Below are 26,300 nucleotides of genomic sequence, written 5' to 3' on the forward strand. Positions count from 1 at the left end.
GAGAAAACATCGTAGGTTTGAAAGCCTCAGAGTTTCTGGTTAAGTGAGATTTGAAGAAGTGTAACCCCCCCACCCCCCAGGAAGCTGCTTCACATACACATGTGTTTACGTTTGTTCCTCACTATCAAAACAAAGATTGTGAACAAAGATGAGACCAAACTGATAGAAATGAAGGACGATGACTAAAGAGTGACTCCTTAATAAGCAAAACTAACCTGGGTGGTTTGTGCAATTCCATTTAAACATATCAGATTAAAGAAGCAACACAAATGAACTAGGAGGAGTGGTGCTCTTCTCTCCAGTGTTTCAGCTCTGGGCCTTAAACAGGGAGATTTACAGAACAAACCACAGTTGATACAGATTGTACAGACTTATCCATGGTTACATGACCTTGTTGTCAGATAAATTCTCAGCAGCTGATGTGAGTATTCACAATCATCCCTCAGAATCAGCAGCAGGAGGTGTGTGAAAACAACTGTCTATGACTCTCCCTTGTTTGTTTGCTTTCTACACAGTCTGTATGTGTCTGTGATGAAAGCCCAGCACCGAAACACATTCATGAAATAAAGAAAACTCTTCCATGTAGTCAGCTGGTGTCGCTGAGTTGTTTCTCTCACTTGGCTCTCTGCCGTTGTAGAGGAGGTGTCAGTCACTCCTGTTGCACGTAAATAAGATGTAGTCAGGCTGGACTGAATGAACCCTCTTTGTTTTAAACCCTACTGCTCCTCTGTGACCTGTGATGTGATGGAATGACACATTCTCTCCGTAAATGAACCTCTGTTTTAAAAGTATTTATCAAAGAGAAGTTTGTAGGAGTTGTTTTTTATAACTTCACTCTGCTGCTCGTTGTTTTCCCTCAGGATGACGGAGGCTGGACAGCCATGATCTGGGCCACAGAGTACAAACATGTGGACCAGGTGAAGCTGCTTCTGTCCAAAGGAGCCGACATCAACATCAGGGACAAGGTCGGCTGACACATCTGTCCCACCCCCTCCCCCCACCCCCCCGTGTGTTGAACCTGCGGTACAGAAGAATTAGGCACAGTGTAACTGTCGGTTTGTGTTGTTTCCTTTTCTTCAGGAGGAGAACATCTGCCTCCACTGGGCAGCGTTCTCTGGCAGCGTGGAGATCGCCGAGCTGCTCCTGAACGCTCACTGTGACCTGCATGTGGTCAACATCCACGGAGACTCTCCTCTACACATCGCCGCTCGAGAGAATCGCCTGGACTGTGTCACGTGAGTCTGCGCCACCATGAAAATCAATGATTAAATGAATTTAAATGAGTTGCTCTGTCGGGTCTGAATCAAAAGAATAATTCAAAATGTTGAGACTGGATCAAAGTGGTTCATAATGGAGAAACTAACATTCAATCTCAGGCTTGAACAGGATAAGTTTGAAAGTTACTGGAGATAAGAATCTGGATAAACTATATAACAACTTCTTGGCAGGATACTGGGGAATGTGATAAAACCCCCTAGTTTGTGACTCCACTCATCTGGTTCTGTTTTCTTTCTTTGTTTCAGTAATTACACTGTTCTCAGTTATACAGCAAACTATCTTTATTTGATTTATAATGAATATTATTTGTGTTGTTGTTCATGTCATCCCAGTTATTCTCACCCTACTATAAGATACTGTTCACAGGAGAGGTTATGGATAAAGGAAGGTGCATCATGGGCAGACAAACGTATTCATTTTACAGCTGTTATTGACTATTTTTATTTACTACTGTTTATTTACATTTTTTTAAATTCTATTTTTATTTTTCTCCTTGTCATCATTTCTTATTTTTTGGATCCTTAAGTTGCCTCCCAGTTCAGATACAAGTATACCTGTACAGTAGTACTGTGATAGGAGAGAGTGTGGGTGCTTTTGTAATGATGTGAATTTTTTCTTTAAAAAAAAAAAAAGTATTTATTAATTAATAACTATTTATCTATTTTTCTTTCATTATCTGCTTGGATGATAAGACTTAATGGCGTGTATACAAACTTAAGAGCAACATGTATAACCTATTATTCTTCAAATAAAAAGTTTAATAACAAAACAAACAAAAAGTTGTAACAGGCTGCCTGTTGGTCTGACGGTCAGTAAATGTGTTCTTTGGCTCGTCAGGGTCTTCCTGTCTCGGGGAGCAGACGTGTTCCTGAAGAACCGTGAGGGAGAAACTCCTCCAGACTGCTGCAGCCACAACTCAAAGGCCTGGGCGGTTCTGCAGGCCAACCGCAGGGAGAGGGACGCCAAGAACTCCAGGCTCAGTCGAGCAGAGGAAAAAATCCTTCACAGGTTGACTGACATAGTACAGGATGACAGTGGGCGGCCAGTTTCACTCATCCGTGACTTAAAGTCTTATCAAAATGGAAAAACACAGTCATTTTTTTTCCCTCCTGACTTGGGAAGCCGTGACAGCCTCTAACCTGCGCGTCTCCTCCGTTTACAGTGACATCGCTCTGGGCCAGGAGAGAGTTCCCATCCCCTGCGTCAACTCGGTTGACAGTGAATCTTACCCAGACAACTACAAGTACATCTCTGAGAACTGCGTCACCTCCCCCATGAACATCGACAGAAACATCACACACCTACAGGTCAGTGTGAAACGGTTTCATCGGCCGCTCAGAGAGAAAAAAGACAAACGTTTGACGGTGTGGAGTGACCATCTTTGTGTTTTTTTCTGTCTCACAGTACTGTGTCTGTAAAGAAGATTGTTCAGCAAGTATCTGCATGTGTGGACAGCTCAGTCTGCGCTGTTGGTACGACAAGGTGAGAACAAATCGCTACGCATCTGGAGCAAAGAGATAAACCTGAAAGTACTGTATGTGGATACCTCAGTAAAGTAAGAACTCACTGGAGCTAAGGGACCAAAGCAGGAAAAACAGCACCAGAGCGAATGTGTGTGTGAGCAGGGGGTTCACACACAGTGGTAGTAGTGTACAGTATATTAATGAATCATGACCTCATGACACAGTTTTAAAGACTTAGGACTTACACGTTCTTCTTTGTCATGTTCAGACCGGTCGTCTCCTCCCTGAATTCTGCCGTGAGGAGCCTCCTCTCATCTTTGAGTGCAACCATGCATGTTCCTGTTGGAGAACCTGCAAGAACCGGGTCGTACAGAATGGACTCAGGTATTCAAACTTTATTATTAAAGGGATACTTCACCCAAAATCGATAATTCACAAATTTTCTTCTCACCGTCATGTCAAGGAAGGGTTCAGAGAGCTTTCAGAGTCATCAAAACGCTTTTGACGACATGAAAAAGGTGTTCGGAAAAAATTAATTTGATCTCTGTTTTTACCCTTGTTGTAGTAGTAGCTCCCAGTGGCTGCGCGAGATTTGCTGCGAGATGTTCTTCGGTGTTTACATCATACATCCAATGGTTTACAATGACGAACGAACATCTCACAGCAAATCTCACGCATGCGCACAAACATGAACACCACTGGGAGCTACTACTACAACAAGGCTAAAAACAGAGATCAAATTAATTTTTCCGAAAAACTTTTTCATGTTTTTTTTTGATTGATTTTATTTAATTCATGCTTGCAGTGGAGCCCTGGCTCCACTGAAAAACTGCAGAACTTTACAAAAACATTTAAAAAAAGAAGCTACATACAAACAAACAAATAATTTCAGAGTTATAAGAAAATATTTCAGGGCAGTGAGCAAAGACAGTTAGCTATCATTTGTAGCCACTATTGTATAACCTGACTGCAGTGTGCAGGGTTGAGTTTCTTAGCCTGCTGGTCTTGGCCATCGGTACAGCCAGCTTGTGCTGGTTCCTCAGCGTCTTAGCTGTGCAGTTGCCTCGTGTTGGAGGTAGCAGGTCATGCAGAGGGTGTTTCTCGTCGTGCATGTCCCTGACCAACTTCACTGCATGTTGTGGCTTCAGGACACTTGGGTCAGTACAGACGAGCAGTATGGAGGTATTTGGATGTTTCATAGTGTGTGTTTTGGACGATTCAAAAGTGAGAACTATCTGCCGCCATTATATGAAAATCTGTTGCCAGCCGGACCAGTACTGGAACTCCAAAAGAGTTTTGATGACTCTAAAAGTTCTCCAAACCCTTCCTTGGCATGACGGTGAGTAGATGAATAGGTTAATTATCGACGTTGGGTGAAGTATCCCTTTAAGTTAATATCAGAAAGAAAAAAGATATCAGTGTCAGTCCCAGAAAGTGCCTTGAGAAACTGTCATTACCTACAAGTTAAAGTTGTTGTGTGTTGATCTTCCAGCACCAGGCTTCAGCTCTACAGGACCAGTACGAAGGGCTGGGGTGTGCGCAGCCTGCAGGACATACCACAGGGGAGCTTTATATGCGAGTAAGTCCTGTTCACAAATAAAACATTGTATATACTTGCAGTTAACTCTTTTTGTCCCAGGATTCAGTCAGTTAATATTTCTCAGCAGTTTCTAGGTCCTAGGAGAAAACAGTTTGTTTACTTGCAGAACTGTGAGTGTTTTTAACGTGGGTCGACCCGGAGTAGATATTTTGTCACTTCTCTCTGCTCCTCTCACACACGGCGTCTGGAGCTCCTGCCAGATGGTAACAGCTCAGAGTGTGAGCGCCGCAGACGAGAGACATGATTATCATTCCTGCTCAGAGGTGCTTGTCGGTGTCTCCGATGTGTTTCGCTGTGGTGTCACTCACTCTCCCGCTCAAGTATTGTGACGCTTTTCAACAGCTTTTCTAGAAAGTTGTGACACTTCGGATTCTGAGCGCACCATTTCAAAAACCTGTTGAGTAACAGTCGTCTTTAGAAACTGTTCAGTAAATGTTGTGGCTGCGAGATCCTCACTGTCTGCTGCCTATTTTCATCTTTACGTGTATGCTTTTTTTTTTAAGTATATTTTTGGGGCATTTTTGCCTTCATCTGAATGGGGTCGCCTGAAAAGTCCAGTAATAGATTAAAAAAAAAAAATTTACAAAAATATATTTGAAACGAATTATTTTTCTTTTTAAAAATTCAGATTAAAAACACCACGCACAATCCTAAACAACTGTATTCTATACTTTCACTTTCTCTAATAAAATGCAGCATATAAAAATATCTGAGCTGGCGTATCTTGATTGACGGGGTCGCCAGAAAATTGTGATGTCAGAATGGGGTCATGAGCCAGAGAGAGGGGGAATGACATGCAGTAAAGGGCAGCACGATGCAGGATTCGAACCGGGACCAACTGCAGCGAGGACTGTAGCCTCTACATATGGAGCACCTGCTCTACCCACTGCGCCACATAACGCCCCTTACTTGTATGTTCTGACAAAGGAAGTAAATTAACTTTAAGCTTAGAGCTATTCTTTATTTTTATAATATTCACTACATTCAAACCAAAGGTGTTTTCATGTCTCAGAACTTTCCAACCTCTGTCTGCTGCCCTCACCCTGTTGCTTCTTACTGCAGATGTAAATATTACTAATCAGTCCAGAAATAAATGTTCTTATTTCAAGATAACTCTCAGTAAACTCTTTAAACAGCTGGACACTGTAGTTTTTAGCAAATATCACTTACACAGGAGTGAATAGTGAGTTTGTTTGACCGTTTCCTCCAATGTTGCAGTAGACAATCACTGTGTTTTATTTACAGCAGCAGGACAGCGCATCGTGCATGCTGGTCTGACTTTAAATAAACCACAGTGTGACTTCATAGTCATGAACCAACATGTCAGCCAGTTTAACAGTGGAGCTCACTGATGTGGATCTGTGTGGCTCATACTCCACCTTACATCAGGCATCAGACGCACGATCAGCACTGTGATGTAAGAAGAGCAAGAGAACCATCAGACTGTTGCTTTATAGTTGGAATGTGGCACTAATGGCTGTGCACCAGTTTTTAATACACAGGGTTCCTACGCAAGTATGGAAAGTATGGAATTTGATTTTATACATTTCCAGGTCTGGAAAAGTATGGAAAATGGAAATTATTGTATGGAAATATATTTATCTTAATATCTTATCTGGGTTTGGTCTTATCTGAAGTTATCTGGGTTAATTATTTGTGTATATGTGCTACCTATAGCTAAAATCTCCTCGAAATTATTTGGTTACATAATGGCATACACGTTCAGAATACAAATGAAAACAAATGATTAATTGCATGATTTTTTTTATATAATGCACAACTATTTACTCAAATATCACAAATTATTTGAATTTTTTACCGAGAAATCTGGAAATTAGGGTCTGGAAAAAGTATGGAATTTGGAAATTTCAAATGTGTAGGAACCCTGAATACAGTACACCAACAGTTAATTGATATGCCTCTACAGTTTGCATTTACGATTTGTCACTTTAAGCAACATCCCATAATCTGCATGTCTGTCCACTGTGTCCCCTTCATGTAACACCTGGTTTTCTTATGCCATCAATGAAGAAAACAAAGAAATTGGGGCGGTGTTTAGCTCAGTTGGTAGAGCACCCGCCCCATGTGTTGAGGCTATAGTCCTCGCTGCAGGCGGCCCCGGTTCGAGTCCCGCGTCAGACGGCCCTATCCTGCATGTCATTCCCCCCATCTCTGCCTCCCATTTCCTGTCACACTCTCAACTGTCCTATCGAATAAAGGCATGAAAAGCCAAAGAATATACTTTAAAAAAAAAAGAAATTAAACACAGTAAATATGACATTTGTATTGATATATTTTTCAATGCATTAATTGATTCTGATTTAAAAAGTCTCTCTCTGCTGATGGCAGCGTCCAGACTGTGTAGTAGTAATGAGCAGCTCTAACAGCTGTGTGTTCATCAGTCTGTGATGTCACCGTTGGTGCATGTGTAGGTTTTCTGTGGTGAAGAACAGAACAGACTGTGTCCTTGGTGCTGATCGTATGACCCACACCACAGCAAAGCAGAATTATTAAGATAATAACTGATAATAACTGATAATCTGACAGTGAAATATCTTGTAGCTCAGACATTATAATCCAGAGCTCACTGGCTGGTAAAATGTTCGTCTTCTTTTTTAATTAAAACTGAGTCATCCACTTACTCATGGTCTCTCTGTGCTGAATAATGTGTGTGGTGTTAGTTATTAAATTAAAAATAACCTTTTGGGTTAAATATTTGAAAAGATGTGAAAATACATCCCAGGTTTACCAGCATGGGTGTGAAATCTTTGATGCTCAGTATCTCAGACCTGCAGTTTTTCCAAATTAAACAGTAAAAAAAAAAAAACTCCTGGTTCATGATGTGTTGAGAGCAGCAGCAGAATAAAATCTGATGCCTGCAGCTGCTGACGTCTCCTCTCTTCAACAGGTACGTAGGTGAGATCATCTCTGAGGCAGAGGCAGAGATGAGGCAAAACGACGCCTACCTGTTCAGCCTGGACGACAAGGTAGCGTATTGATGACATACAGAATGAACCAGAGCTACAGCAGATTGGTTTCTCCGTATAACAACATGTGTTTTCATTTGTTTCCCCTCACAGCCACAAGACTTGTACTGCATCGATGCCCGTTTCTATGGTAACATCAGTCGCTTCCTCAATCACATGTGCGAGCCCAACTTGTTTGCCTGTCGAGTGTTCACCACGCACCAGGACCTTCGTTTCCCACACATCGCCTTCTTCGCCAGTGAAAACATTAAGGCTGGAGAGGAGCTCGGGTGAGATCTCTTTGTCTCTTTCCTCATTTTGTGCCACGTTGACGTCAAAGTCTTTGTCCCTGCTCATCACGTCTCACGATGTTGAGGATCCCTTTATGAGTCTGATATTAGTGTCTATGTATAGATTTAGTGGATATTGACGACAGAGGGTTGTGATACAGTCTGACATTCATTTTGATGACACTTCCTCAGTGCAGTTTATTTGTATCACTTATCTTTATTCATTTTCAACTTGATATATCATTTTTTTGGTTTGGTTTTCTCGTTTATGTCCCACCAACCCCTCACCTGTGAACCAAATAATAAGTAAATGAGTAAAATAAATAAACAAATGTGAATGCATTTATATAGATATCCTATATCTGGATATCTAAAGAAAGAAAAAAAATGGTGTAGGGTCTGTCCCCCTTGTCTCATTTAGAAAACTAGAAAACATTTAGAAACTCCACATGTAATGATATAGTTTCTCTCTGATCTGTATTTTGTACATCTGTCTGGGGCGATAGGACTGAATTTATTAGGTTTTCCAGGAGTTACATCCTCATAATCCAAATATATTGGATCACTTTAAATCTACTAGTAACAGATGAGTTTTGTATTTGCACCTTCTCCCACTCCTGTTGTGTAATATCTGTCTGAAGATCCTCTGTGCATTCTGCTTTGATTTGAAGTTTCCACAGACACACTTTGCAATTTCCTACAAACGACTTAGCTCTGTCCTTCAGCGTTAATGTCTGGTTTTCATTAAATGACAGTTCCGTGGTTTAATCACCTGCCCCCCTCCCCCTCTACCCCCTCTCCCCCCCCTCAGGTTTAACTATGGCGACCACTTCTGGGAAGTCAAAAGCAAGCTGTTCAACTGCGAATGCGGCTCCTCCAAGTGTAAGTACTCGGCGGCGGCCATGGCATCGCTGCAGGCCGACAGCACGCCAGAGGACCAGCGGCAGCCCAGCGTGTCACCTGACACCAGCTCTTCCAACAGCCCCCCCAGCCCCTCATAGGACCCCCCCCCCTCACACTAAAGCTTCACTACACCCACAGGACTGTGTCCATTCTCCGTGAACTTTCTATCAGTGAACTTGTACTGTATCTCCACTTCTTATTCAATGACCTTGGACCATAGACCACACACACATATACACACACATATACACACTCGCTCACATACACACACGTACAGAAGCAGATGCACAATCAAATCCTGGAAGAAGCGGTTGCTCCTTTATTCCACCTGAACAGCAGAGGGCAGCACAGTGAGACTGTCTTTACATTTCATATACAACGTTACTGGGAGGGAGAACTGTGCATTTAGTCTTTGTTTTTTTTTAAAGATAACTGATTGACATTGTTAAATGGCTTCTCTTAGAGTCGTGCTCGAGGAGTGTCGGGGGTTCAGGACGAGCAGATCGTTGTCTTTTGCAAAGGCAACCTCGGCATACAGCTGTGTTTAACCTGTTTGACCGCTCTGGTCATTTATCACCAACCATTCCAGCAAAATTAGCTGATAAATATATTGGATTATGTTGCCACTTTTTTGTGTCATTTCATCTTTGTTGCAGTGTTTGAATGGATGTCCAACATTTGCCACCGAGGTTGATTATGAATTGATGAATTAATTGACATGATGTGAAAAAGGACTTTTTTTTTCTTTTTTTTTTTAAATTTGCTACTCGAGTGAGTATAGACTGTCCAGTAGAAAGATGCTGTACCATTCCTCAACAACGAGGCGTTTCTAGTCTGAATAAACTGACAGAGCTTTTTCTTTTTTTCTATGAAGCATGGGGATCTTAATGTGTCAGATGTTCCGCTCCTCGCAGATGTGGACGAGTTAAAATGGTTGAATTAAGAGAAGAAATAACATGGTGCTGACAAAGGTTTTTACTTTTGTTTTCATTTGTATTACCCAAGTGAACATAGTTTGTAAAATAAGAGAACATTTTAAGTTTTTTTATGTTTAATTTTTCTAATTGTAGTTACTGTAGTTAGCCTGTTTTTAATTTTGTCTCTTGATTTTTGCCGACAGACGCCAACCCATCTTTTTAAATGTTGTTAGTAAAGCAGTGGCTGTTGTGCAAAGTTTTGAAAGGTATAACTGAGAAAAAAAAGGTTATAAAAATGCACTTCCATTATGTTCTGTTACATATTTCTGGACCGTGAACCATCCATCTAATTGGTTGTATCTTTTTCAATAAATTTACTACTAATACATTTATTCAGATAGACTTGTTGCAGTTTCTCTTGCTACCTGAAAATTCTGCTGCAGATTTTAAACATTATGTCTTTCCCTGGCTCGTCATCTTTTCAACCACAAACACATCACTGAAATATCTTCAAACTGAAGCCTGCAGTTAGCCGGACCCTGCAGCAGCAGCAGCAGCAGCAGCAGCATGAGCACTGACAGACAGGCTCGCGGCCTGGCACTGAAATATTTGAGCAGCTGTGGCATCAGAGAGGCCGACACGTCCCACACTGCATGCGCTTTAATGAGTTTAGATTCTCAGAAGCCGTGATGTTTGGAGAGAGGAGCTCATTTCAAAGTGACAGAGGCTGAGGAGGCATTGATGCCACCATGGAAGGTACCTCATATTACAAGTAAAAGACAGTTTGGATTCAGACTTCAGGCTCCACTGTCTGAAGCAGGAGCTCCCAACCTGACTGCCCACATCCAACCCTGAGCAATCTGGAGGCCATGTAATTAGTTCTCAGAGCACTTTTAATTAGGCGGGTGACAACATTCAAGTTCCTGTCATTGACTTATAACACCGCTGGGCCTTACCCTACCAAAATAATAATCATTATAGACGTCAAAGTAAAGATACCTATGGTAAAAAAAAATTGCTTACTTTACTACTTTAAAATTAGAAACTATGTTGTTTATGTCAACATGTTGCATTGTTCCACATTTACAGAACCTAATGATTATTAAACAAACCACTGAAAACACTGATTGAACCTTTTGAATAAAAAGCTAAGTATGATACAGAGTATTGAAATGGCTGTGAAACACAGTTTAATCAATTAATTCATTTTCATACAAACATTTAAAACTAAATTAATTCTTCATTTCTATGTTTCAAACACAGACTGTGGTCTCTAATGAGACTCACTTCATTTAACGAAGCCTCATTAGGACACTGACAGTTGGACATGAATGGCGGTGGGGATGTGATGGGGGTATTTAGAGGAACTCAGTTGTGATGACAGGATTTATTTCACCAGTGCTTTTCCTGCTGTGAACATCAGCGTGTTGAGGCGACCTCCTAACTCCCAGCTCTAATCAACCAGTTGAACTCAGTATACCTGTGTAAGTCTGCAGAGCACTTTGATATGTGAAAATTACAAATCCACAACACGGTAGATAGAGTAAAAATGATCAACTCCTAAATGCAAACCTTAAAGCAGAAGTAAGCGGAATATTTGTGTTAATATAAGTCTTAGTTATATCTTCCGACAGCAATCACTTCTATAGAGTGTTTGGTCCGAAACACGGGTCTGTCAGTCACTCTGCTCTGCTGTAAGCCGAGGAGAAAACTCTCCTTGTATCCTACAACCTTTATCCAATGAGGAGAGAGAATGGCATAAAGGGGCGGTCCTCTCTGTGTGTGCAGCCAAGGGATGCACGTGAATGTGGTGACGTAGGGACGAGGGCGGGGACTGCTAACTCCATCGGCTGACAAGAAGTTAGCCAAAACCACCGGGTCACTTACTTCTGCTTTAAAGGTCCAGTGAGTAAAATGAGGGGAAAACTGTGACATCTAGCATTCCAATTCTCTCTATTAAATAATTCTATTATTTATGAACGTGAAACTCTTGAAACGTGCTCTCTGGTTGGCTGGATTTTCCATTACGTACAAACATGGCGGCGCAAGATGGCGACACTCTTTAAGCAAGACCCTTGCTATATGTATATATAAAAGAAGAATCATAAGGCTATGAAAACCAAACAGATTTTATTTTACAGCAATTATACACTTATATAATTTATTCATAGTATATTCAGATTTTGCACCTTGACAGATACACACTGTCCCTTTAAGAACACTTGCTTGAAGAGATTTTTGATATAATGTTCCCCCCCTAACATACCTAAAGTCTGAATTAATAACATTAATAATATGCAAAGTAACTTGTAGCCTAAGTGCAGCTGCTGGGAAAATGTAAAAAGAAGTAAAAGGTCAAAGCAGTACTTGCTTTTCAGTACCCGAGTGAGTAGGCCTACATCTCATCACTTCCACCCCTACAACTTAACCTAGTGAAGAAGGAAAGGTGTAAAAACATGGATAAAATCAGCTGAAAAAAGAAAAAAAAACAGCCAGTGGGTTTGGTTAGAAAATGTCTGTTGTACCAGGGAAGGAGGGCACAAAGAGTGGGAAGTGAGGGGCTGTGCATCTGCAGGGCCTTTTAGGTCTGCTGATGATTGCTCCCTTCCTGATTACCAGGGCAGGCAGCGAAAAACAGAGTGGATAATTGAATCAGAGAATTTTTTTTACCCTTCCAGCTTCAAAGATGGCCGCTCTGATAACGAGCTTCTTAACTGGCAGCACAGGAAACAGCCTTTTCCGCATTCCTAGGTGGGAGCAAACCTTTGGTGCCCCCGGCCCCTGGAGCTTTGGAGAGGAGCCTCCTGCAGGCAAGTCGCACAGCTCAGGTCCCACAGCTGCTTCACCGCAGAGCACAGCTGGACGCACCTCAGCCACCCTGGAGAAGCAATGATGAGTAGATCAACTCCATACAACTCGAGATGGGCAGAGAGACGATCCACTGTGATCTATGGTACGTTCACCTGGAGTTTGTTTACATCTCTTTATTGTATGAATGCACATCAGGTACGTAAAGGGCTTCTTATAGTTTAACTGGTAGCTATGCAGACTGAAGGTCAGGGTCTCCTTTCATGGGGTCAAAAGTACATTCTGGGGTCACGAAATGATTAAGCAGAAAAGTTTTTGATCTCTGCAACACTAGAAGTATGTGTGTTCAATCCTTGAGTTTTTCTTGGAGAATGTTCTTTTTCTTGACTGCTGTTCAAACACACACCAGTGAGGCTGGAGTCTGTTTCAGGGACCTAGCATGGAAAATTAATGAGTTATGACTATCAAGGGGAATTATAGCAGTTCAAAAAAAGTCAGTACACTGTGTCTTCAAGTGGTTTGTGAAAATGAGGCATAACTGTTGTTAGTCTGAAAACCTGATGGCCAGAAAAAAGACCAATAAATGCTTGAGATCCACCTCTCAGGTCGTCTCGTCAGGTCAAGTCATCTCACCACCTCTGTTGATTATCATCAGTGGCCATGTTTTTTTCTGTCTGTTTTTTTTTTCTTCCTCACGTCTCCTCTCCAGCCGTGCGCTCGGCCACCTTCGGCTCCTGGAGGAGGCTGACCCTGGGGGCAGAGTACGAGGACACCTGGGCTCCATCATCTGACAAGAAGCAGCACCCCGGGAAGGGGGCACAGGGGGAGGCCGGGTCCAAGGAGGGGACGTCTGACCCCGGTGACGGGGAGCCAGAGGAGGCGTCATGGAGAGCTACTGACCCCGACACTGTGCAGAGGTATGACACAGTTTTACACCTGGACGGACTGAGCAAAGCAGGGAAGAAGGACGGAGTCCATCAGCTCGTCACGAAGCACGAGACCCTGAACAAAATGCTGTGGCCCGGCAGGTGAGACACACAAAACGTAACAGCAGATACTAACACTTACAAATCCTGCATTTACTTGAACTGTTGCTCCTCCCTCCTCTTAATCCTCTTACACAGTAATGTAAGAATTCAGAAACATATAACATGAGACAAGACTGAAATAATGAAGGCATGATTTATTTTTTGTTATTAAATTATTATCAGTCTAGCTGTGAAATAGAAATGCAAAAACACCAAAACCAAAAAGTAGACTGTTGTTATTATTAATAGCATTAGTAGTGGCAGAAGTAATAATAATAGATAGATCGATTATCTATCTATTATTATTATTATAAATAGATAGACGGACGGACAGACAGACAGACAGACAGACAGACAGACAGACAGACAGACAGACAGACAGATAGACAGATAGATAGATAGATAGATAGATAGACAGACAGACAGACAGACAGACAGACAGATAGATAGATAGATAGATAGATAGATAGATAGATAGATAGATAGATAGATAGATAGATAGATAGATAGATAGATAGATAGATAGATAGATAGATAGATAGATAGATAGATAGGCCCCTGAGGGTCTTTTGACTCTGTCCAGTTAGTGATTTGGCCTTTTACTGTAGGAAGTTTGGCTTTTTTGTAAAGACAGGCATCATTCTTCAGTGTTTACGAGAGACGGCCATAACTCTCTGCAGCATTCTGGTTATGATCCACTGGAGATTTTATTGCTTCCACAACAGCTGCTGCAAAATCAAGACTAGAGAGATAATAAAGTGTCTCTTAGCGGAAAACTCTGAACACTGGTGCTGTTATCTTCAGTCTAACTGCAGTACATCAGTTAAACCACCGGATGGCTCCTCTGCTGTATCTGAACCGTGATGACTTGGGTGCAGATGATGTATAGATGCTGAATTAACAATGAGCTAAATCAATGCGTAAACAGCCTCTGGATGTGAGTTTGTTAACAAATGCTCTCTGAAGCAGCTAAATTAGAAAAGAATGAATACGTTACATTTGAAAAGGGAAGTCCATGCGGTCAAGATATATACACACATATAATAAATGGCATCATGTTCCTAAAATGAAGATATCTGCAGCCAGATGAGACAACACTGTAGAGATCACAGACACACTGTCAGTGCTCATGCTGTAGTGTTGATGTCATGTTTTGGTGTCTATAGAAAGCTGCAGAGAAGCCGTCTGTTATCTATTTGTTTATCTGCAAAACAGCCCAGAACAACATATTTTTGAATCTCTGAATATTAACATGTCGTTAGTCACAACTTGAAGCTCAAGTTGTGCCCCGCAGTTATGACACTGGCTCAGACTATTTTTATAATGTGGCTCTTTGAGGGGGGAAAAAATAGAGAGAGAAAGAAAAGAAATAATGAAAACAAGTATAAACTTTACATCAAAGTGAACTTTTGATGCTGCACTCCAGTCAGTTTTTTTTTTCTATTGAATGTCAAACGTGAAAATATTCCCAATGATAATGAAGGTTCAACTGAACAGAGTCAAACCTAAAGTCACAGAGCTCTGAATCCCTGCAGCCATGAACACAACTTGTTTATGTGTCTTCTGTGGTGCTGCCGATGGGCTTTTCAGCTACTGACATAAACAGCAACAGCACATTAAGACATACACACAAAGCACATCACACACATCGAGAGAGAGAGGGAGAGAGAGTTCACTTTAAAAACAACAGTGACAGTGGGAAAAGTGTAAATAATTAAATACCATACACAAAAAAGAAGCAGAAAAACCCCTCCCAGGACTGAGTCGTTTGTTTTTATTTTAACCACGATCAAACATTCACAAAGAAACTGTTTATTCCTTCAAATCATCTCCAGTGGTTTCAGTCCTGTTCAGAGCAGAGAGTCTGTAATGACTCAAAGCCTGGAGAGGAGTCACAGCAAAGGTCACAACATCTGCATGTTTGGATGTTTCTGCTGCATAAACACAAAATGAGACATATGTTCCTCTACGGAGCCTCTGTCTTCACTTCTGTATGAAAGCACTTACTAGAGGTCTGGCCGACTCAGGTCCACCTTATTACTATAATTAACAATCTAAGGTGTTTTTTTAATTATTATTATCATTTATAAACACATCTTCAAAAGGTGGGTGATGTCAAATATACCAACACATTTATATGGAACATGTCCTCATGTGGAACCTGTGAGGAAAGAAAGCAGAGGTTAAAAACATTCACATTTTTATCAATTGTATATCCAAAGCAGGTGAATTGTGCCAACAAGGTAGGTTTTCATGTTTACATTTATGAAAATATATTTTATTGACATTATAGATTATAGATAGTGTTCTTTCTTTCTTTCTTTCTTTCTTTCTTTCTTTCTTTCTTTCTTTCTTTCTTATTAATCGCACATTACCTGTGTTCTTTTTGTACTCCTCTTTTTAATGGCACCGAAGGAGGATTCAACCCCTAAATTTGTATGTGCTTCTTGTAAAGACAATAAAGACATTCTATATCTATCATTGATAATAAATAAATAAATAAATAAACCACTCATCTTTGCCTGACTCCAACATAACTGGCTCATAAACCTGCTCTAAGCTGCAGTGGTCTTGTTGTTGGAGCTGAAGGAAAGATTGACCATGGCTCGTGTTGTGACCCTCAGGGCTTCCCTGAACTTCATTAGTTTTACAGTCTCTTCTGAGCAGCCAACAGACGGGGAGCGCGTCCGTCCGTGCGCTCCAGTCGCCGATAGGCTCGCTCTGGTCACATGGGCTCCTCCTTTATTCCGCTGAGGACTTGCTATATAGCCCTCAGCCCCCATACAGCGATCAAACACAAATCAAAGGATAACTGCTCGTGTTGGATTGGCATCTTTTACTGTTGCTCTCAGCTGGAAAAAACAAAAAAACAACCAAAGCAAAAGGGATTTCAGTGTTTTCTGACGCCCCTGCTCGTGCTTTTCTTCCTCTCTCTCTCTCTGACTGACATCCTCAGCGCTTCAACTGGTGTTTGGACGCTGACACGATGTTGTCAGGATTTTTCTCTGAGACAGGCTGATGTGATTCTCTCCACTCACTCTCTGGCTGATATGGACGCAACAGCCTCAGTGAAGTGAATATTTTGTTTTTGCAACTGAAAGTGCTTCGTCGCTTCAAACTTAGATGTGTTTAAACGTGACTGAGGATGAATGAATGGAAAGGGTCCAGAGAACATGGTTTTCCATGAGGCCACCTTGTTTTTTCATCTACCCAAACAGCGCTTTTCCTCCGCTCTCCAACGCTAAGCTGTATGGTGTAGTCTGGATGAAGTGTGTTTGTTGTGATGCGCCTCTCCTCCATTTACACTGACACCAGTTTGGATTTTCCCTTTTGGATCTGTGCGTTTCCAGAATGGCTCGCTTCGCAGAAGATCTACCCACCCGCTATGGAGGAGGAGGCGCAGGCGGAGGGAGAGGCGCGCCGGGCGCCGGGAGAGGGGGAGCCCGGGGTGGCGGCGCCGGCGGCGGCGCTCCGGGTGGCCAGAGGATGTACAAGCAGTCGATGGCTCAGAGAGCCAGGACAATGGCCATTTACAACCCCAACCCTGTCAAACAGAACTGCCTCACTGTCAACCGCTCCCTCTTCATCTTCCGAGAGGACAACCTCATCAGGAAGTATGCGAAGCGGATAACAGAGTGGCCATATCCTTGCGAGCCCAGAGCAGGTGCATCTGGAGCCTGTAACCTGGCTGCCCTTGCCTGGCAGCCGCGCACAGATGGTTTAAAAAGCAGACACACACTATTGCCTGCAGGCCTGGTGCCCGCACGTTAACTTTAGCTCTTGTGTTGCGTTCACTTGCTCATAGGGTTAGGTTGTAGAAGGGGAAAAAAAGACCAGCTGTTTGTGCCTGTGGAGCCGCGACCGGTGTCTTTTCTTTTCGCTCTGGCCGCGCCGCGCAGCGCTGCCTGCACCTGTCGCTCTGCTCTCTTATCTCCATTCAACACGACACAAAGATGTTCTCAGTAGGTGCGGACACTGAAAAGACTTCACTTCCGCCCATTGTGCTGCCTTTTCTATTCCCAGCTCAATACACAGCCTCTGGGCGTCCACGTTCACTGATAAGTTCTTTTGTCAAAATGTCAGCTGTGAAACTGTCTTCCGGGCAGCAGCGTCGTAGTTAATAATTATCAAACATCATTACTGATTACCGCAGCTATATAGAAGTCAATAAAAAAATATGCTTGGGTTTAGAGGGAACCTGTAAAGTCATGTAGGCCTAATACTGATTACTAAGAAAAAAGCGCAGTTTTTTATTTCGGTGAGGGAGACCGCTGGTCGGAGGTTGCAGCACCGCCTCGTTGTCTTAGTTGGAGCCCTCTCCATGGTGCTGAAGTCGCCCACGCTCATCGCTCCATGCCGCTCTCTCTTTTTGCCACTACATAAAAAAAAGAAAAAAAAGTCCACTTGAACCAGTCACGGTCACCCATCAAGTCTCAATATTTTCTATCAGGAGACAGATTCTGGGGGAGGGGGCCTTAATGGATGTGTGTCACTCATTTTAAAATGGAAAAAGTGTCACAACCCATGAGGAAAATTATATGTGATAGAAAAAAAATGTCTGAAAACCTGTGTTTTACCCTGAAAATAATAAGTTAAATACTGTCAGGTCATGAGCATTTGAGCCTGTGTTGAAGTTTTATGAGGGGTTGAAGGCTGTTGAGTGGATGCTGTTCAACAACAAGTTCAGTGACACATGGGTTTCAACCTGTTTTTACAGCACTATAATGGTGCACTATAATGCAGGTTACATTGTAAAGCAGGTGATTTGAAACAAGTAAAAAACATTTCCCATCCATAGTCTATACCACCCATAGACAGTCGCAGAGTCTGGGGCTAATCCCAGCTTGACACAGGGTGAGGGTTGGGTAGGCTACACCCTAGACAGGTCACCAGTCTCTGACAGGGCCGACATATAGAGACAAACAACCCCAACAACAATCACATTCGACAGGGGATTTAGAGTCTCCAATCAACCCAGTGCGCATGTCTTTGGACTGTGTAGACGAAGGTGTTCAGAGAGAACATGCACTATAGATTGAAATAGGTTCAAATCCAGAATCTTCTTGCTCTCAAGCCGTCCCTGATCATTTTTCAAGAGATACGTAACGAACTGAACTTTACTAAATGAAATGTATATCTTTTTGCAGTCAAGTTGTAAAGTCTAGAGAGCTGCTGTAGAACTTGTGTAACAAACACAACGATACAAGTGGATCTGCTCTGTGGGCGACAGTGAGAACAGTATTAGCTTTAATCAAATAACAATGGTTATCCCTCTATAAGCTGATATGAATTGAATTTCCACTCCACAGGATCAAAACTGAAAAAAACATGAAAATAAAAACCACAGCTGAAATGAAGTAAAAGTAGCCATTACACCAATTTCCTTTAACGATTCACTGTCAGGAAAAACAGCCCTCTGTTTGCATGATGCTGATAGCCGGGTGTTTTATGGAGAACTGTTTTACATCTTGGCTTTAATGGTAGGCTCCCTGTTCCGTTACGTTTCACAGGCCCTCAATAGGCCCTGACCTGCGGACATTGACCCAGCAAAAATAGACTGCAGAATGAGCCAAGCATTGATAATGGTTGGAAATGGTCAGCCATCTGGAAGGATCATAAGCGCATGTATAGGATGCTTTCTTTCTAGAGAGAGCCTTCAACCAGAGCATGATGGGAGGTTGATGTTTTTAGTGTGATGGCATTTGTCATACAGCAATAAGCAGGATGATTTGCTCTCTGTGCAATTCATTGTTGTCATTATCTATATATTGTGTTCACATTGCACTCATGTTTCAAAGTCATGTATCCTGTTTGAACACAAGGTCTTTTCACTTCTCAAAGCAAATGATATGATTAAGCTGTGAAATGAAATGAATGCATCTCCGCTTTCAAATGCTCCTTAACCCCTAACACTCCATTTGAGTACATGATCCTGGCTACCATCATCGCCAACTGCATCGTCCTGGCCCTGGAGCAGCATCTACCTGCCAGCGACAAGACGCCCATGTCGGAACGCCTGGTGAGTGCATTTTCTTTGAGATCACTTCCTTTAAGGCTTTTACAGGGAGTAATCAAAGACTTTGATTCCCCCGACCCCTGCCAGCAGTACCAGCCTCCTAGAGTTAGAAGCCAATGACCTACAGCAGCTTAATTGTGGCAGCACCTTTCAGCCATTGTGCCGGGGGCCACCCTGTGTGTTTTACTGTGTTTGTCCCCTGCAGCTCCTATCTTGTAAGCCATCAGAGCCTCTCAGTGGGCTGGCTTTGATCACCTGCTCCAGCTCCCTGCTCCCCCACAGCTGCTCACATATGCATTCACTTTAAACCAACATTTAAACTCCGACAGTCACGTTTGCACTGCTAAATAGTCTCAGAGAGAAAGCAAAGCGACTGTTGCACGTTGAGGTCAAGTGGCAGATCCTGCCTTGTGTGCTGGAAGCAAAAAAAAACAAAAAAAAAAAACGAACAAAAAAACAAACATCTGAATAACATGATGTATCTTCATGCTTCAGCACTTTGTTGTTCTTGTTTCCGAGGGTGTTGCAGCTGAGGGGAGTTTGTCTTAAAATAGAGATCCAGAGAGTGTTACAAAGAGCAACAGCTTGATGTGCAAAAGTCAATTAATTCCTCTCATGTCGTACCACCTGCTCCTGTTTTAAATTATCTCAGTGGCGGTGGCGAGAAAAAAAAATCAGCAGTGGAGATGTTACTACTAGGAAAACAACAAAGTAGCTTTCAGCACCTGCGAAAAGTGATTGGAGTGGTTATACAAAGGAGGAAACAAGCATCCTCTCCCCTGCCTCCTCCACCTTGAGGATGCAATACAACAAGAAGCCTTTTAATTAGAATGAGGGATCAGCTTTTATTTATGAAGCTCTGTCAACAGAGTAGGAGGCATACTGTAAGTGGAGGCGCTGATAGAAGCTCCTCACGAAGAGTATTTCAGATCCAACGCAGGTCTTAAGCAATGTGCACCTTTGGGATTTCCCCAGCTGTATGTATTCATAATTATCTGTGTTAGTGATATATGTGTGTATAATAGATGTTAACCCATGTTAGTATAGACAGTTATCCAGGCAGCCCTCCAGCTCTGATATTACATAAGACATTCAGTTGTTTTGTCTATGAATCGTGCCTTTTATAGCGCACCAAATGAATGTAGGCTACTGTATGCCACGCTGAATGCCTGTCCTTGTTATTTTAAAGGATGCAGGGTCCTACAGCTACGTCTGCTGGCCAGGGACAGCTTATCTGCTTCTCCATATAACAACAATAAACTGCCATTATTTCACCACCACAGCCTTTCATGCTTCATACAGTAACTCTTGTCCAACATATCTATTATCACTGGATGTTGACTGTAGTCAGCCATGCAGCCCTTTACAAAAGGTCACATTTCTTATAGTGCTCAGGCCTGTCACACTGCTTTTACATGATTATTTATGTTGGAGGCTGGGTGATGCTGGGGGTTGGGGACACTGTCTGTCAGGTTGTAGTATGCTAGGAACGAGAGAGAAAAATTGAGGGGGAGAGAGGTTAGTGTAGGCATGAGATATCCACAGCTCATGCCCTGTGCATCGCCCGGGGCTTTTGCAGATATTAATGGAGGCAAAGAAAAAGTGTCATGTCATACGCGCCTGATCCAACTCCCTTACAGCGAGGCCCAGGGTTATCCCAGCCACATAGTGCAAATGATTTAACAGTGACATGTTGATTGTTAGACACTTTTAGTATATAGATCAATCATGTCCAGTCATGTGTGTTATTCATGTGAATCAATGGAGTGCCATGGTTAGACAAATGCCCCTGCTTTTCATACTCTCAAAACAGTCCTGTTTAGAACGGCTGGTTTCAGTGCCTGTCCCTTTAAATGCAAATGAACCACTGCTTGCCCCGCCCCACCGCTTCTACCGGTCCCAGGTATTGGTGGGGTTATGCAAATTCCTAGTTACATCACTGGAAGACAACTGAGGGAACAGCTAGTAAAACCACTTGGATTTCAATCTAGGAAGCCTGCACATTACAGATTTTTTTTGTGTGTGTCAATTCTCACATTTGGGGGCTGAAAGGCAAGCCACCCAAAGAGCCTTTAAAAAGTGATATTTCCATAATAGGCTATGTCCCCTTTAAAGCTTGATTTTAGAAACTAAAACTAAACTAAAAAACACCCCAAACACCAAAAAGCCTACTTTCCTGGAAAATCTATGCAACAGGTGAGGTAAGGAAATTAAAGAAAAAGTAAAATGTCCTGGAAATTATTTGCTCCTATCCTGTTTAAGGTTATGTTCAGGGTCATACAGTAGAGTGGGGGTATCCAGCACAACTTCACCAGTTAACAAAGTGGATGGAGAACCGAGGAAACAAACCGAGGAACAAAAGCTCCAACACTTAAAACTAAGAAAAACAACATATTTTATGATCAGGGTTATGTTGGTAAGCTACTTTATTGAAGCCAGTATTTTGAACAGGCTGCCATTAGATTGTAATGGTTTGTAACGTGGTTTGTAACGCCTGTGAACGCAGCACGGGGTCACGTCAGGCTCTGCAGCAGGTGTGGTGATTGACAGTCAGTCAGTCAGTCAGTCAGTCAGTCGACAAGATGTCTAAACTACGAAGGATGTGAGTCATATTATCCTGTGAATGTATCCAAGTCACGTCTGGCTCCTCGTTGTGATGTTTATTTTATTGGGTTTACAGAGTTACCGTGTTCTTCCCTCCGTTTTTGAAACTGTTATGATAATAATTAGCCTGTTTGGTTCAGTTGCTGCAGCCGAAGTGTCGGTTAGCTTGTTTTGTGCGGAGCTGAAGGTTTGTCAATGAACTCTGACTGAGCAGCAATGGGCATAAATTAAAATTAGGCTATATTGGTTCAATCACTGAGGACTGGATGATAAAAGGCTGTAGTCTGTTAAAAGAATGGGGATTCAATGTATGTGTTATACTGGCTAACGGTATACTGTTTACATTGTTAGCTTCACACAGACCAAAAATATTTATATGAACTGTTGAACCTTTGCTGCTCAGTGGGTGTGTAACAACTCCACCTGAAAGAGTCAACTTCTCATTACCAGGAAAGAGGCTCAGGTGTGATTTAAACTGTTAAGACCCAGACAATATAGCATACACTGTTCAGTCTAGATTTGTCATGAAAGAAACTGCAGGCAACATAGGCTATAGTTATTGGCATCATGTCCAGTATGTCTGAACCAAGTTATAATAGCCTAATAATAATAATAATAATAATTATTATTATAATTTAATGCCATGAATTTGCCATGATTTCACAGCTAAGCTTTAAGTGAGTATAAGAACAAAGTTTATTCAAGTGTAGACTACATTTATTTTAAATTAGACAGATAGGAAATATTGGGGATGATTCCTGTGTGTTGTGTCCCTTTGGTAGAGCAGCAGGACTCTGGTTGGCTCATGGTCGTCAGAGAGGCCTTCGTTCTGTCAGTGTGCCCTTTGCATGGCCCCAGTCTCACCTCCATTAACTTGTTTCATGTAGCATTTGGGCCCATTTGAACCCTGACCTCTAACTAAAAGTGCTGTTCACCAGGGGTGCCCCTTATACATTTTGTCCCCTGTCCAATATAGAGTCTGTATCATCACCGATCTTATCAAAGGTGCCAATTAAGACAGAGAACCGTTCTCCTTATTATTCCTGTTCTGTACAATTAGGGGTCTGCTCTCAGTTGAAGTCAATTTTTGTTATAATTTCTGAGCAGGCCTGAGAGTACACTGACTTACTGTGTCCTCTGAGATCATGCCATGTGTGTGAATATTTGTTTTCACTGTCATTACTCTGTTTTCATCCAAAGAAGAGGGGCTCCACTTCTTGCACTTGTGGTCATGCTGGTGCATGAAGTAAAAGGAGCCATCTTTTACTTTACCCCCCTCTCTTTCACTGAATGCTTCATTAAGCACTCTATTATGTCTCACAAAAGGATCTCCCTCTGTCATTCTCATCATCTCTCCAATACTCTCTATCTTTCTGTAGGATGACACAGAGCCCTACTTTATTGGAATATTCTGTTTCGAGGCTGCCATTAAGATCATCGCCCTGGGCTTCGCGTTTCACAAAGGCTCCTACCTCCGCAACGGCTGGAATGTAATGGACTTTGTGGTCGTCCTCACGGGGTGAGTCCCGCGCCCGCTGGGTGTCAGCTTGAGATGGAAGTCATAAGTGAGAGAGTGGTTTCTTTTGTGTGTATCTGTGACCGCCCTGAGTGAGATTGTAGTGGAATCAACCCTCCTCCGGTTAGAGCATCTGCCTGAAAGCGTCTATTTGTTATTCAACAAGTAACACAAGCCTGTAAAAGATGTGAAAAGACTGTCACCGTGCACATTTATTGCTTTAGCCTTTGGTTTTCTCTCCTTGATTTTAGTTTTATGAACCACACCCTGTGCACATCTTTTGTGGCCTTTTGGAAAGGCCCTTTCCTTGTGTGGACAGTGCTCACACACACAAAGCCAGTTTTCCCAGTTTGACACGGAAGAACCAATTTGTCCTCAGTTTTTTATTCATACTCAATTTTGTCATCACAGTTGTGTGTTTGGTGATAATCCTAATGTTTAACTTTGTGATAGATTCAGAACCTCTATACTTTACTTTATTTGTTTTAATGGGATAGTGCACATTAATGGACATAAAAACATGTAAAGTTTTAAGTGCCAGGTTGTATTGCACGATGCCCATTACACCCAGTTGCACAAGCAGAAGTGTGTAGATATTGCACGAAATGTAATACATAATTGTATTACGTAAGTACTACTAAAACCAAAATGACGTACACAAAAAACATTGTGTACAATTAATATCTAAGCAAACAGATATTGTATGTGAAATATCTCTGATTAAATTAACCATTGATTAAAATTGAACTGAATTGGGACCTTGTGAATCAATACTGAACCAATTCAGGAAATCAATAGCCCACCCTAATTTACACGTGTTGTGACTCTATGCAGCTCATTTCTTGTTAAACCGATGAACATTGTTTCAGAATTGTACCATGCTTTTTTGTTTTTTCATGTGTTTTCTTAAGTTGCGGCACGTTGAGCTCTCAGAACCACCGTACTGCACGGCAACTGGAAGATGCAATAAATACATATTCGTGATGTAATTTTCAGAAGAAAAACATGTCGGCAGTACAAATTATTAGCTAAGTGGACCACTGAGTTCCTCTGTGACAGATGCTTTTATGGTGGAAGTTGTATATTTTATTCTCAGCAGCTCTTAGTGAGTCTCGGACAGGAGTGGTTGCCTGGCAGGGAAGCTGTCAGATAGCGGGGCTTTGGCGACATGTAATGGCCTGTGTGTCGTATTATCAGTAAGGAGCCATGAATGACAGAGCAACAGTCAGGTCAATAGTTCTGAGTAATTACTGCTGGGATTTCAACTTAGGCCTTTTGTCTTTGTGTGGGAGGCAGCATGGTGCTCCCTCCCACCAGTAGTTGGATAGTAACATCTAACATGCTTCAACTACATGCTTTTTTCCACTAATATCCTGATCTTGAATCTTGATAACTTAATTATAACATGGAAACAATGTGATAGTGTTGAGGGATGCATATTTTGATGCTGTTGAAGTTCAACTGTATTGCAGCATACAGGGTGGTGTGTCTGTTATGTAGTCTATAGCTGCATTTGCACAAGTAAGGAGGACTCCATAGAAATGCCTTGTTGGTCAGTGTGGGCAGAGGAAGCAGCTCACGTCCTTTAGAGTCTGCTCACACCTCTGACAGCAGGATACAAGTACAAAGAGTCTTCCAGAGCCACCACCTCATATTAAGCCTTGTCAAATCTTGGACAGCTCCACCAGTAGTAGAGTGGGTGATTTTTGGTCAGCTCGTTCCCAACTTGCTCCAAGTGATGGAGGAAACATCATATTTTCACTTAAAGTTACCATCCCAGGCGGCTGGACTTACGATTTTTTTTTTGAATTGCACAACTGATTAGCACCCTCCCATTCTGTCCAATCAGGAATCACCAAAACTGTTAAATAGACCGTTGCTAAGTTAAATTTCGTCATTGATATGTCAAATCACTTATGTCATCGATTACTGTAGTGTGTACTTACCAGATATAGCAACGCACGCACATCCATAGACAACACTGTGCAGGTGCAGAGCCAAAAAACAAGACTGAAAAAAATGAAGAAAAGCTTGCACACTGCAAGGGCTCCTATAAATATAATTTAATAGTGACTATTAAATTATATTTATAGGAGTACTTACCAGATATAATCAGATTTTTATAATTTTGCCCAAATTTTGCCAAAAATGAACCGCCTGTGATGGTAGCCTACCTTTAAGTCAAGGCAGAACTGTAACAATATAAAAGCAGTCAATTTGTCCTGACAGAAAGTTTCCCGCTCTGACTGAAAAATAATCTGCCTGTTTCAGTTGATGCAGCAGACAAACGCTCTTCTTTGCTTTGTTAAATTCATGAACAGAGACATATTTTACCTTCTTGACGCTGTATGAGGACCAAGATTGGATTTGTGCTGTAAATAATGACTGTTTCAGAGTCAATAAACAAATGAATCAAGGTGGATATTGAATGAGAAACACAACAAAGAGAGGCATGACCGCGAGGTGATGAGAAAAACAGCAGTCAAACTGAAGACAGGGAAAAACGGCAAACAGGGAAATGACAAATTTTCCTTTGCATGTCTTTATATACAGTATATATATATTTATTATATTTAAATATCAGAATCAGAAAACTGATTAAAATGAAGATGTTTCTTCTCCTGTCTCACTTTTCTTTCACTCGGCACATACTGTCAGTAAGACATTTGTGTTTGGATTGACTGTTCACCCTGAAATACCTACACAGCGTAGAGACTGATGTGTGCTGGAAGATGAAAGCAGGCGTTCTTTAAATGTAAGACTGGATCACACAGAGGCACGTCGCTTGGAGCCAAACACTTGAATTCCACTATCTTCATGCAGGAAGACGCACCAGCTGCTTTCAGTGTCATGTGATACACCTTGTGCGCTGCAAGACGCTCCAAGTGTGTTTTTGTCTGAGCTTATACAT

The 26,300-nt window shown here is 42.0% G+C and overlaps 2 protein-coding genes across 3 annotated transcripts in view; both read left to right on the top strand.

The window, feature by feature from the left end:
- ehmt1b (euchromatic histone-lysine N-methyltransferase 1b) overlaps nt 1-9,748 on the top strand; it is a 31,356-nt gene extending 21,608 nt beyond the window's left edge. For both annotated transcript variants that reach the window (XM_083982993.1, XM_083982994.1), the window contains exons 17-26: nt 861-965; nt 1,081-1,235; nt 2,116-2,286; nt 2,441-2,585; nt 2,683-2,760; nt 3,010-3,125; nt 4,234-4,320; nt 7,250-7,328; nt 7,422-7,597; nt 8,409-9,748. In XM_083982993.1, the coding sequence (XP_083839119.1) occupies nt 861-965; nt 1,081-1,235; nt 2,116-2,286; nt 2,441-2,585; nt 2,683-2,760; nt 3,010-3,125; nt 4,234-4,320; nt 7,250-7,328; nt 7,422-7,597; nt 8,409-8,598 (1,302 nt within the window). In that variant the 3' untranslated portion in view covers nt 8,599-9,748. The remainder of the gene's footprint in view (nt 1-860; nt 966-1,080; nt 1,236-2,115; nt 2,287-2,440; nt 2,586-2,682; nt 2,761-3,009; nt 3,126-4,233; nt 4,321-7,249; nt 7,329-7,421; nt 7,598-8,408) is intronic.
- Nucleotides 9,749-16,604: 6,856 nt separating this feature from the next.
- cacna1bb (calcium channel, voltage-dependent, N type, alpha 1B subunit, b) overlaps nt 16,605-26,300 on the top strand; it is a gene marked incomplete at both ends in the record, with an annotated part of 162,452 nt that continues 152,756 nt past the window's right edge. Inside the window, 3 exons of the mRNA XM_083983117.1 lie at nt 16,605-16,894; nt 19,167-19,272; nt 23,253-23,392. Coding sequence (XP_083839243.1) covers nt 16,605-16,894; nt 19,167-19,272; nt 23,253-23,392 — 536 coding nt within the window. The remainder of the gene's footprint in view (nt 16,895-19,166; nt 19,273-23,252; nt 23,393-26,300) is intronic.

Source organism: Trachurus trachurus, assembly GCF_905171665.1.
Source record: "Trachurus trachurus genome assembly, chromosome: 12".
Classification (NCBI taxonomy): Eukaryota; Metazoa; Chordata; class Actinopteri; order Carangiformes; family Carangidae; genus Trachurus; species Trachurus trachurus.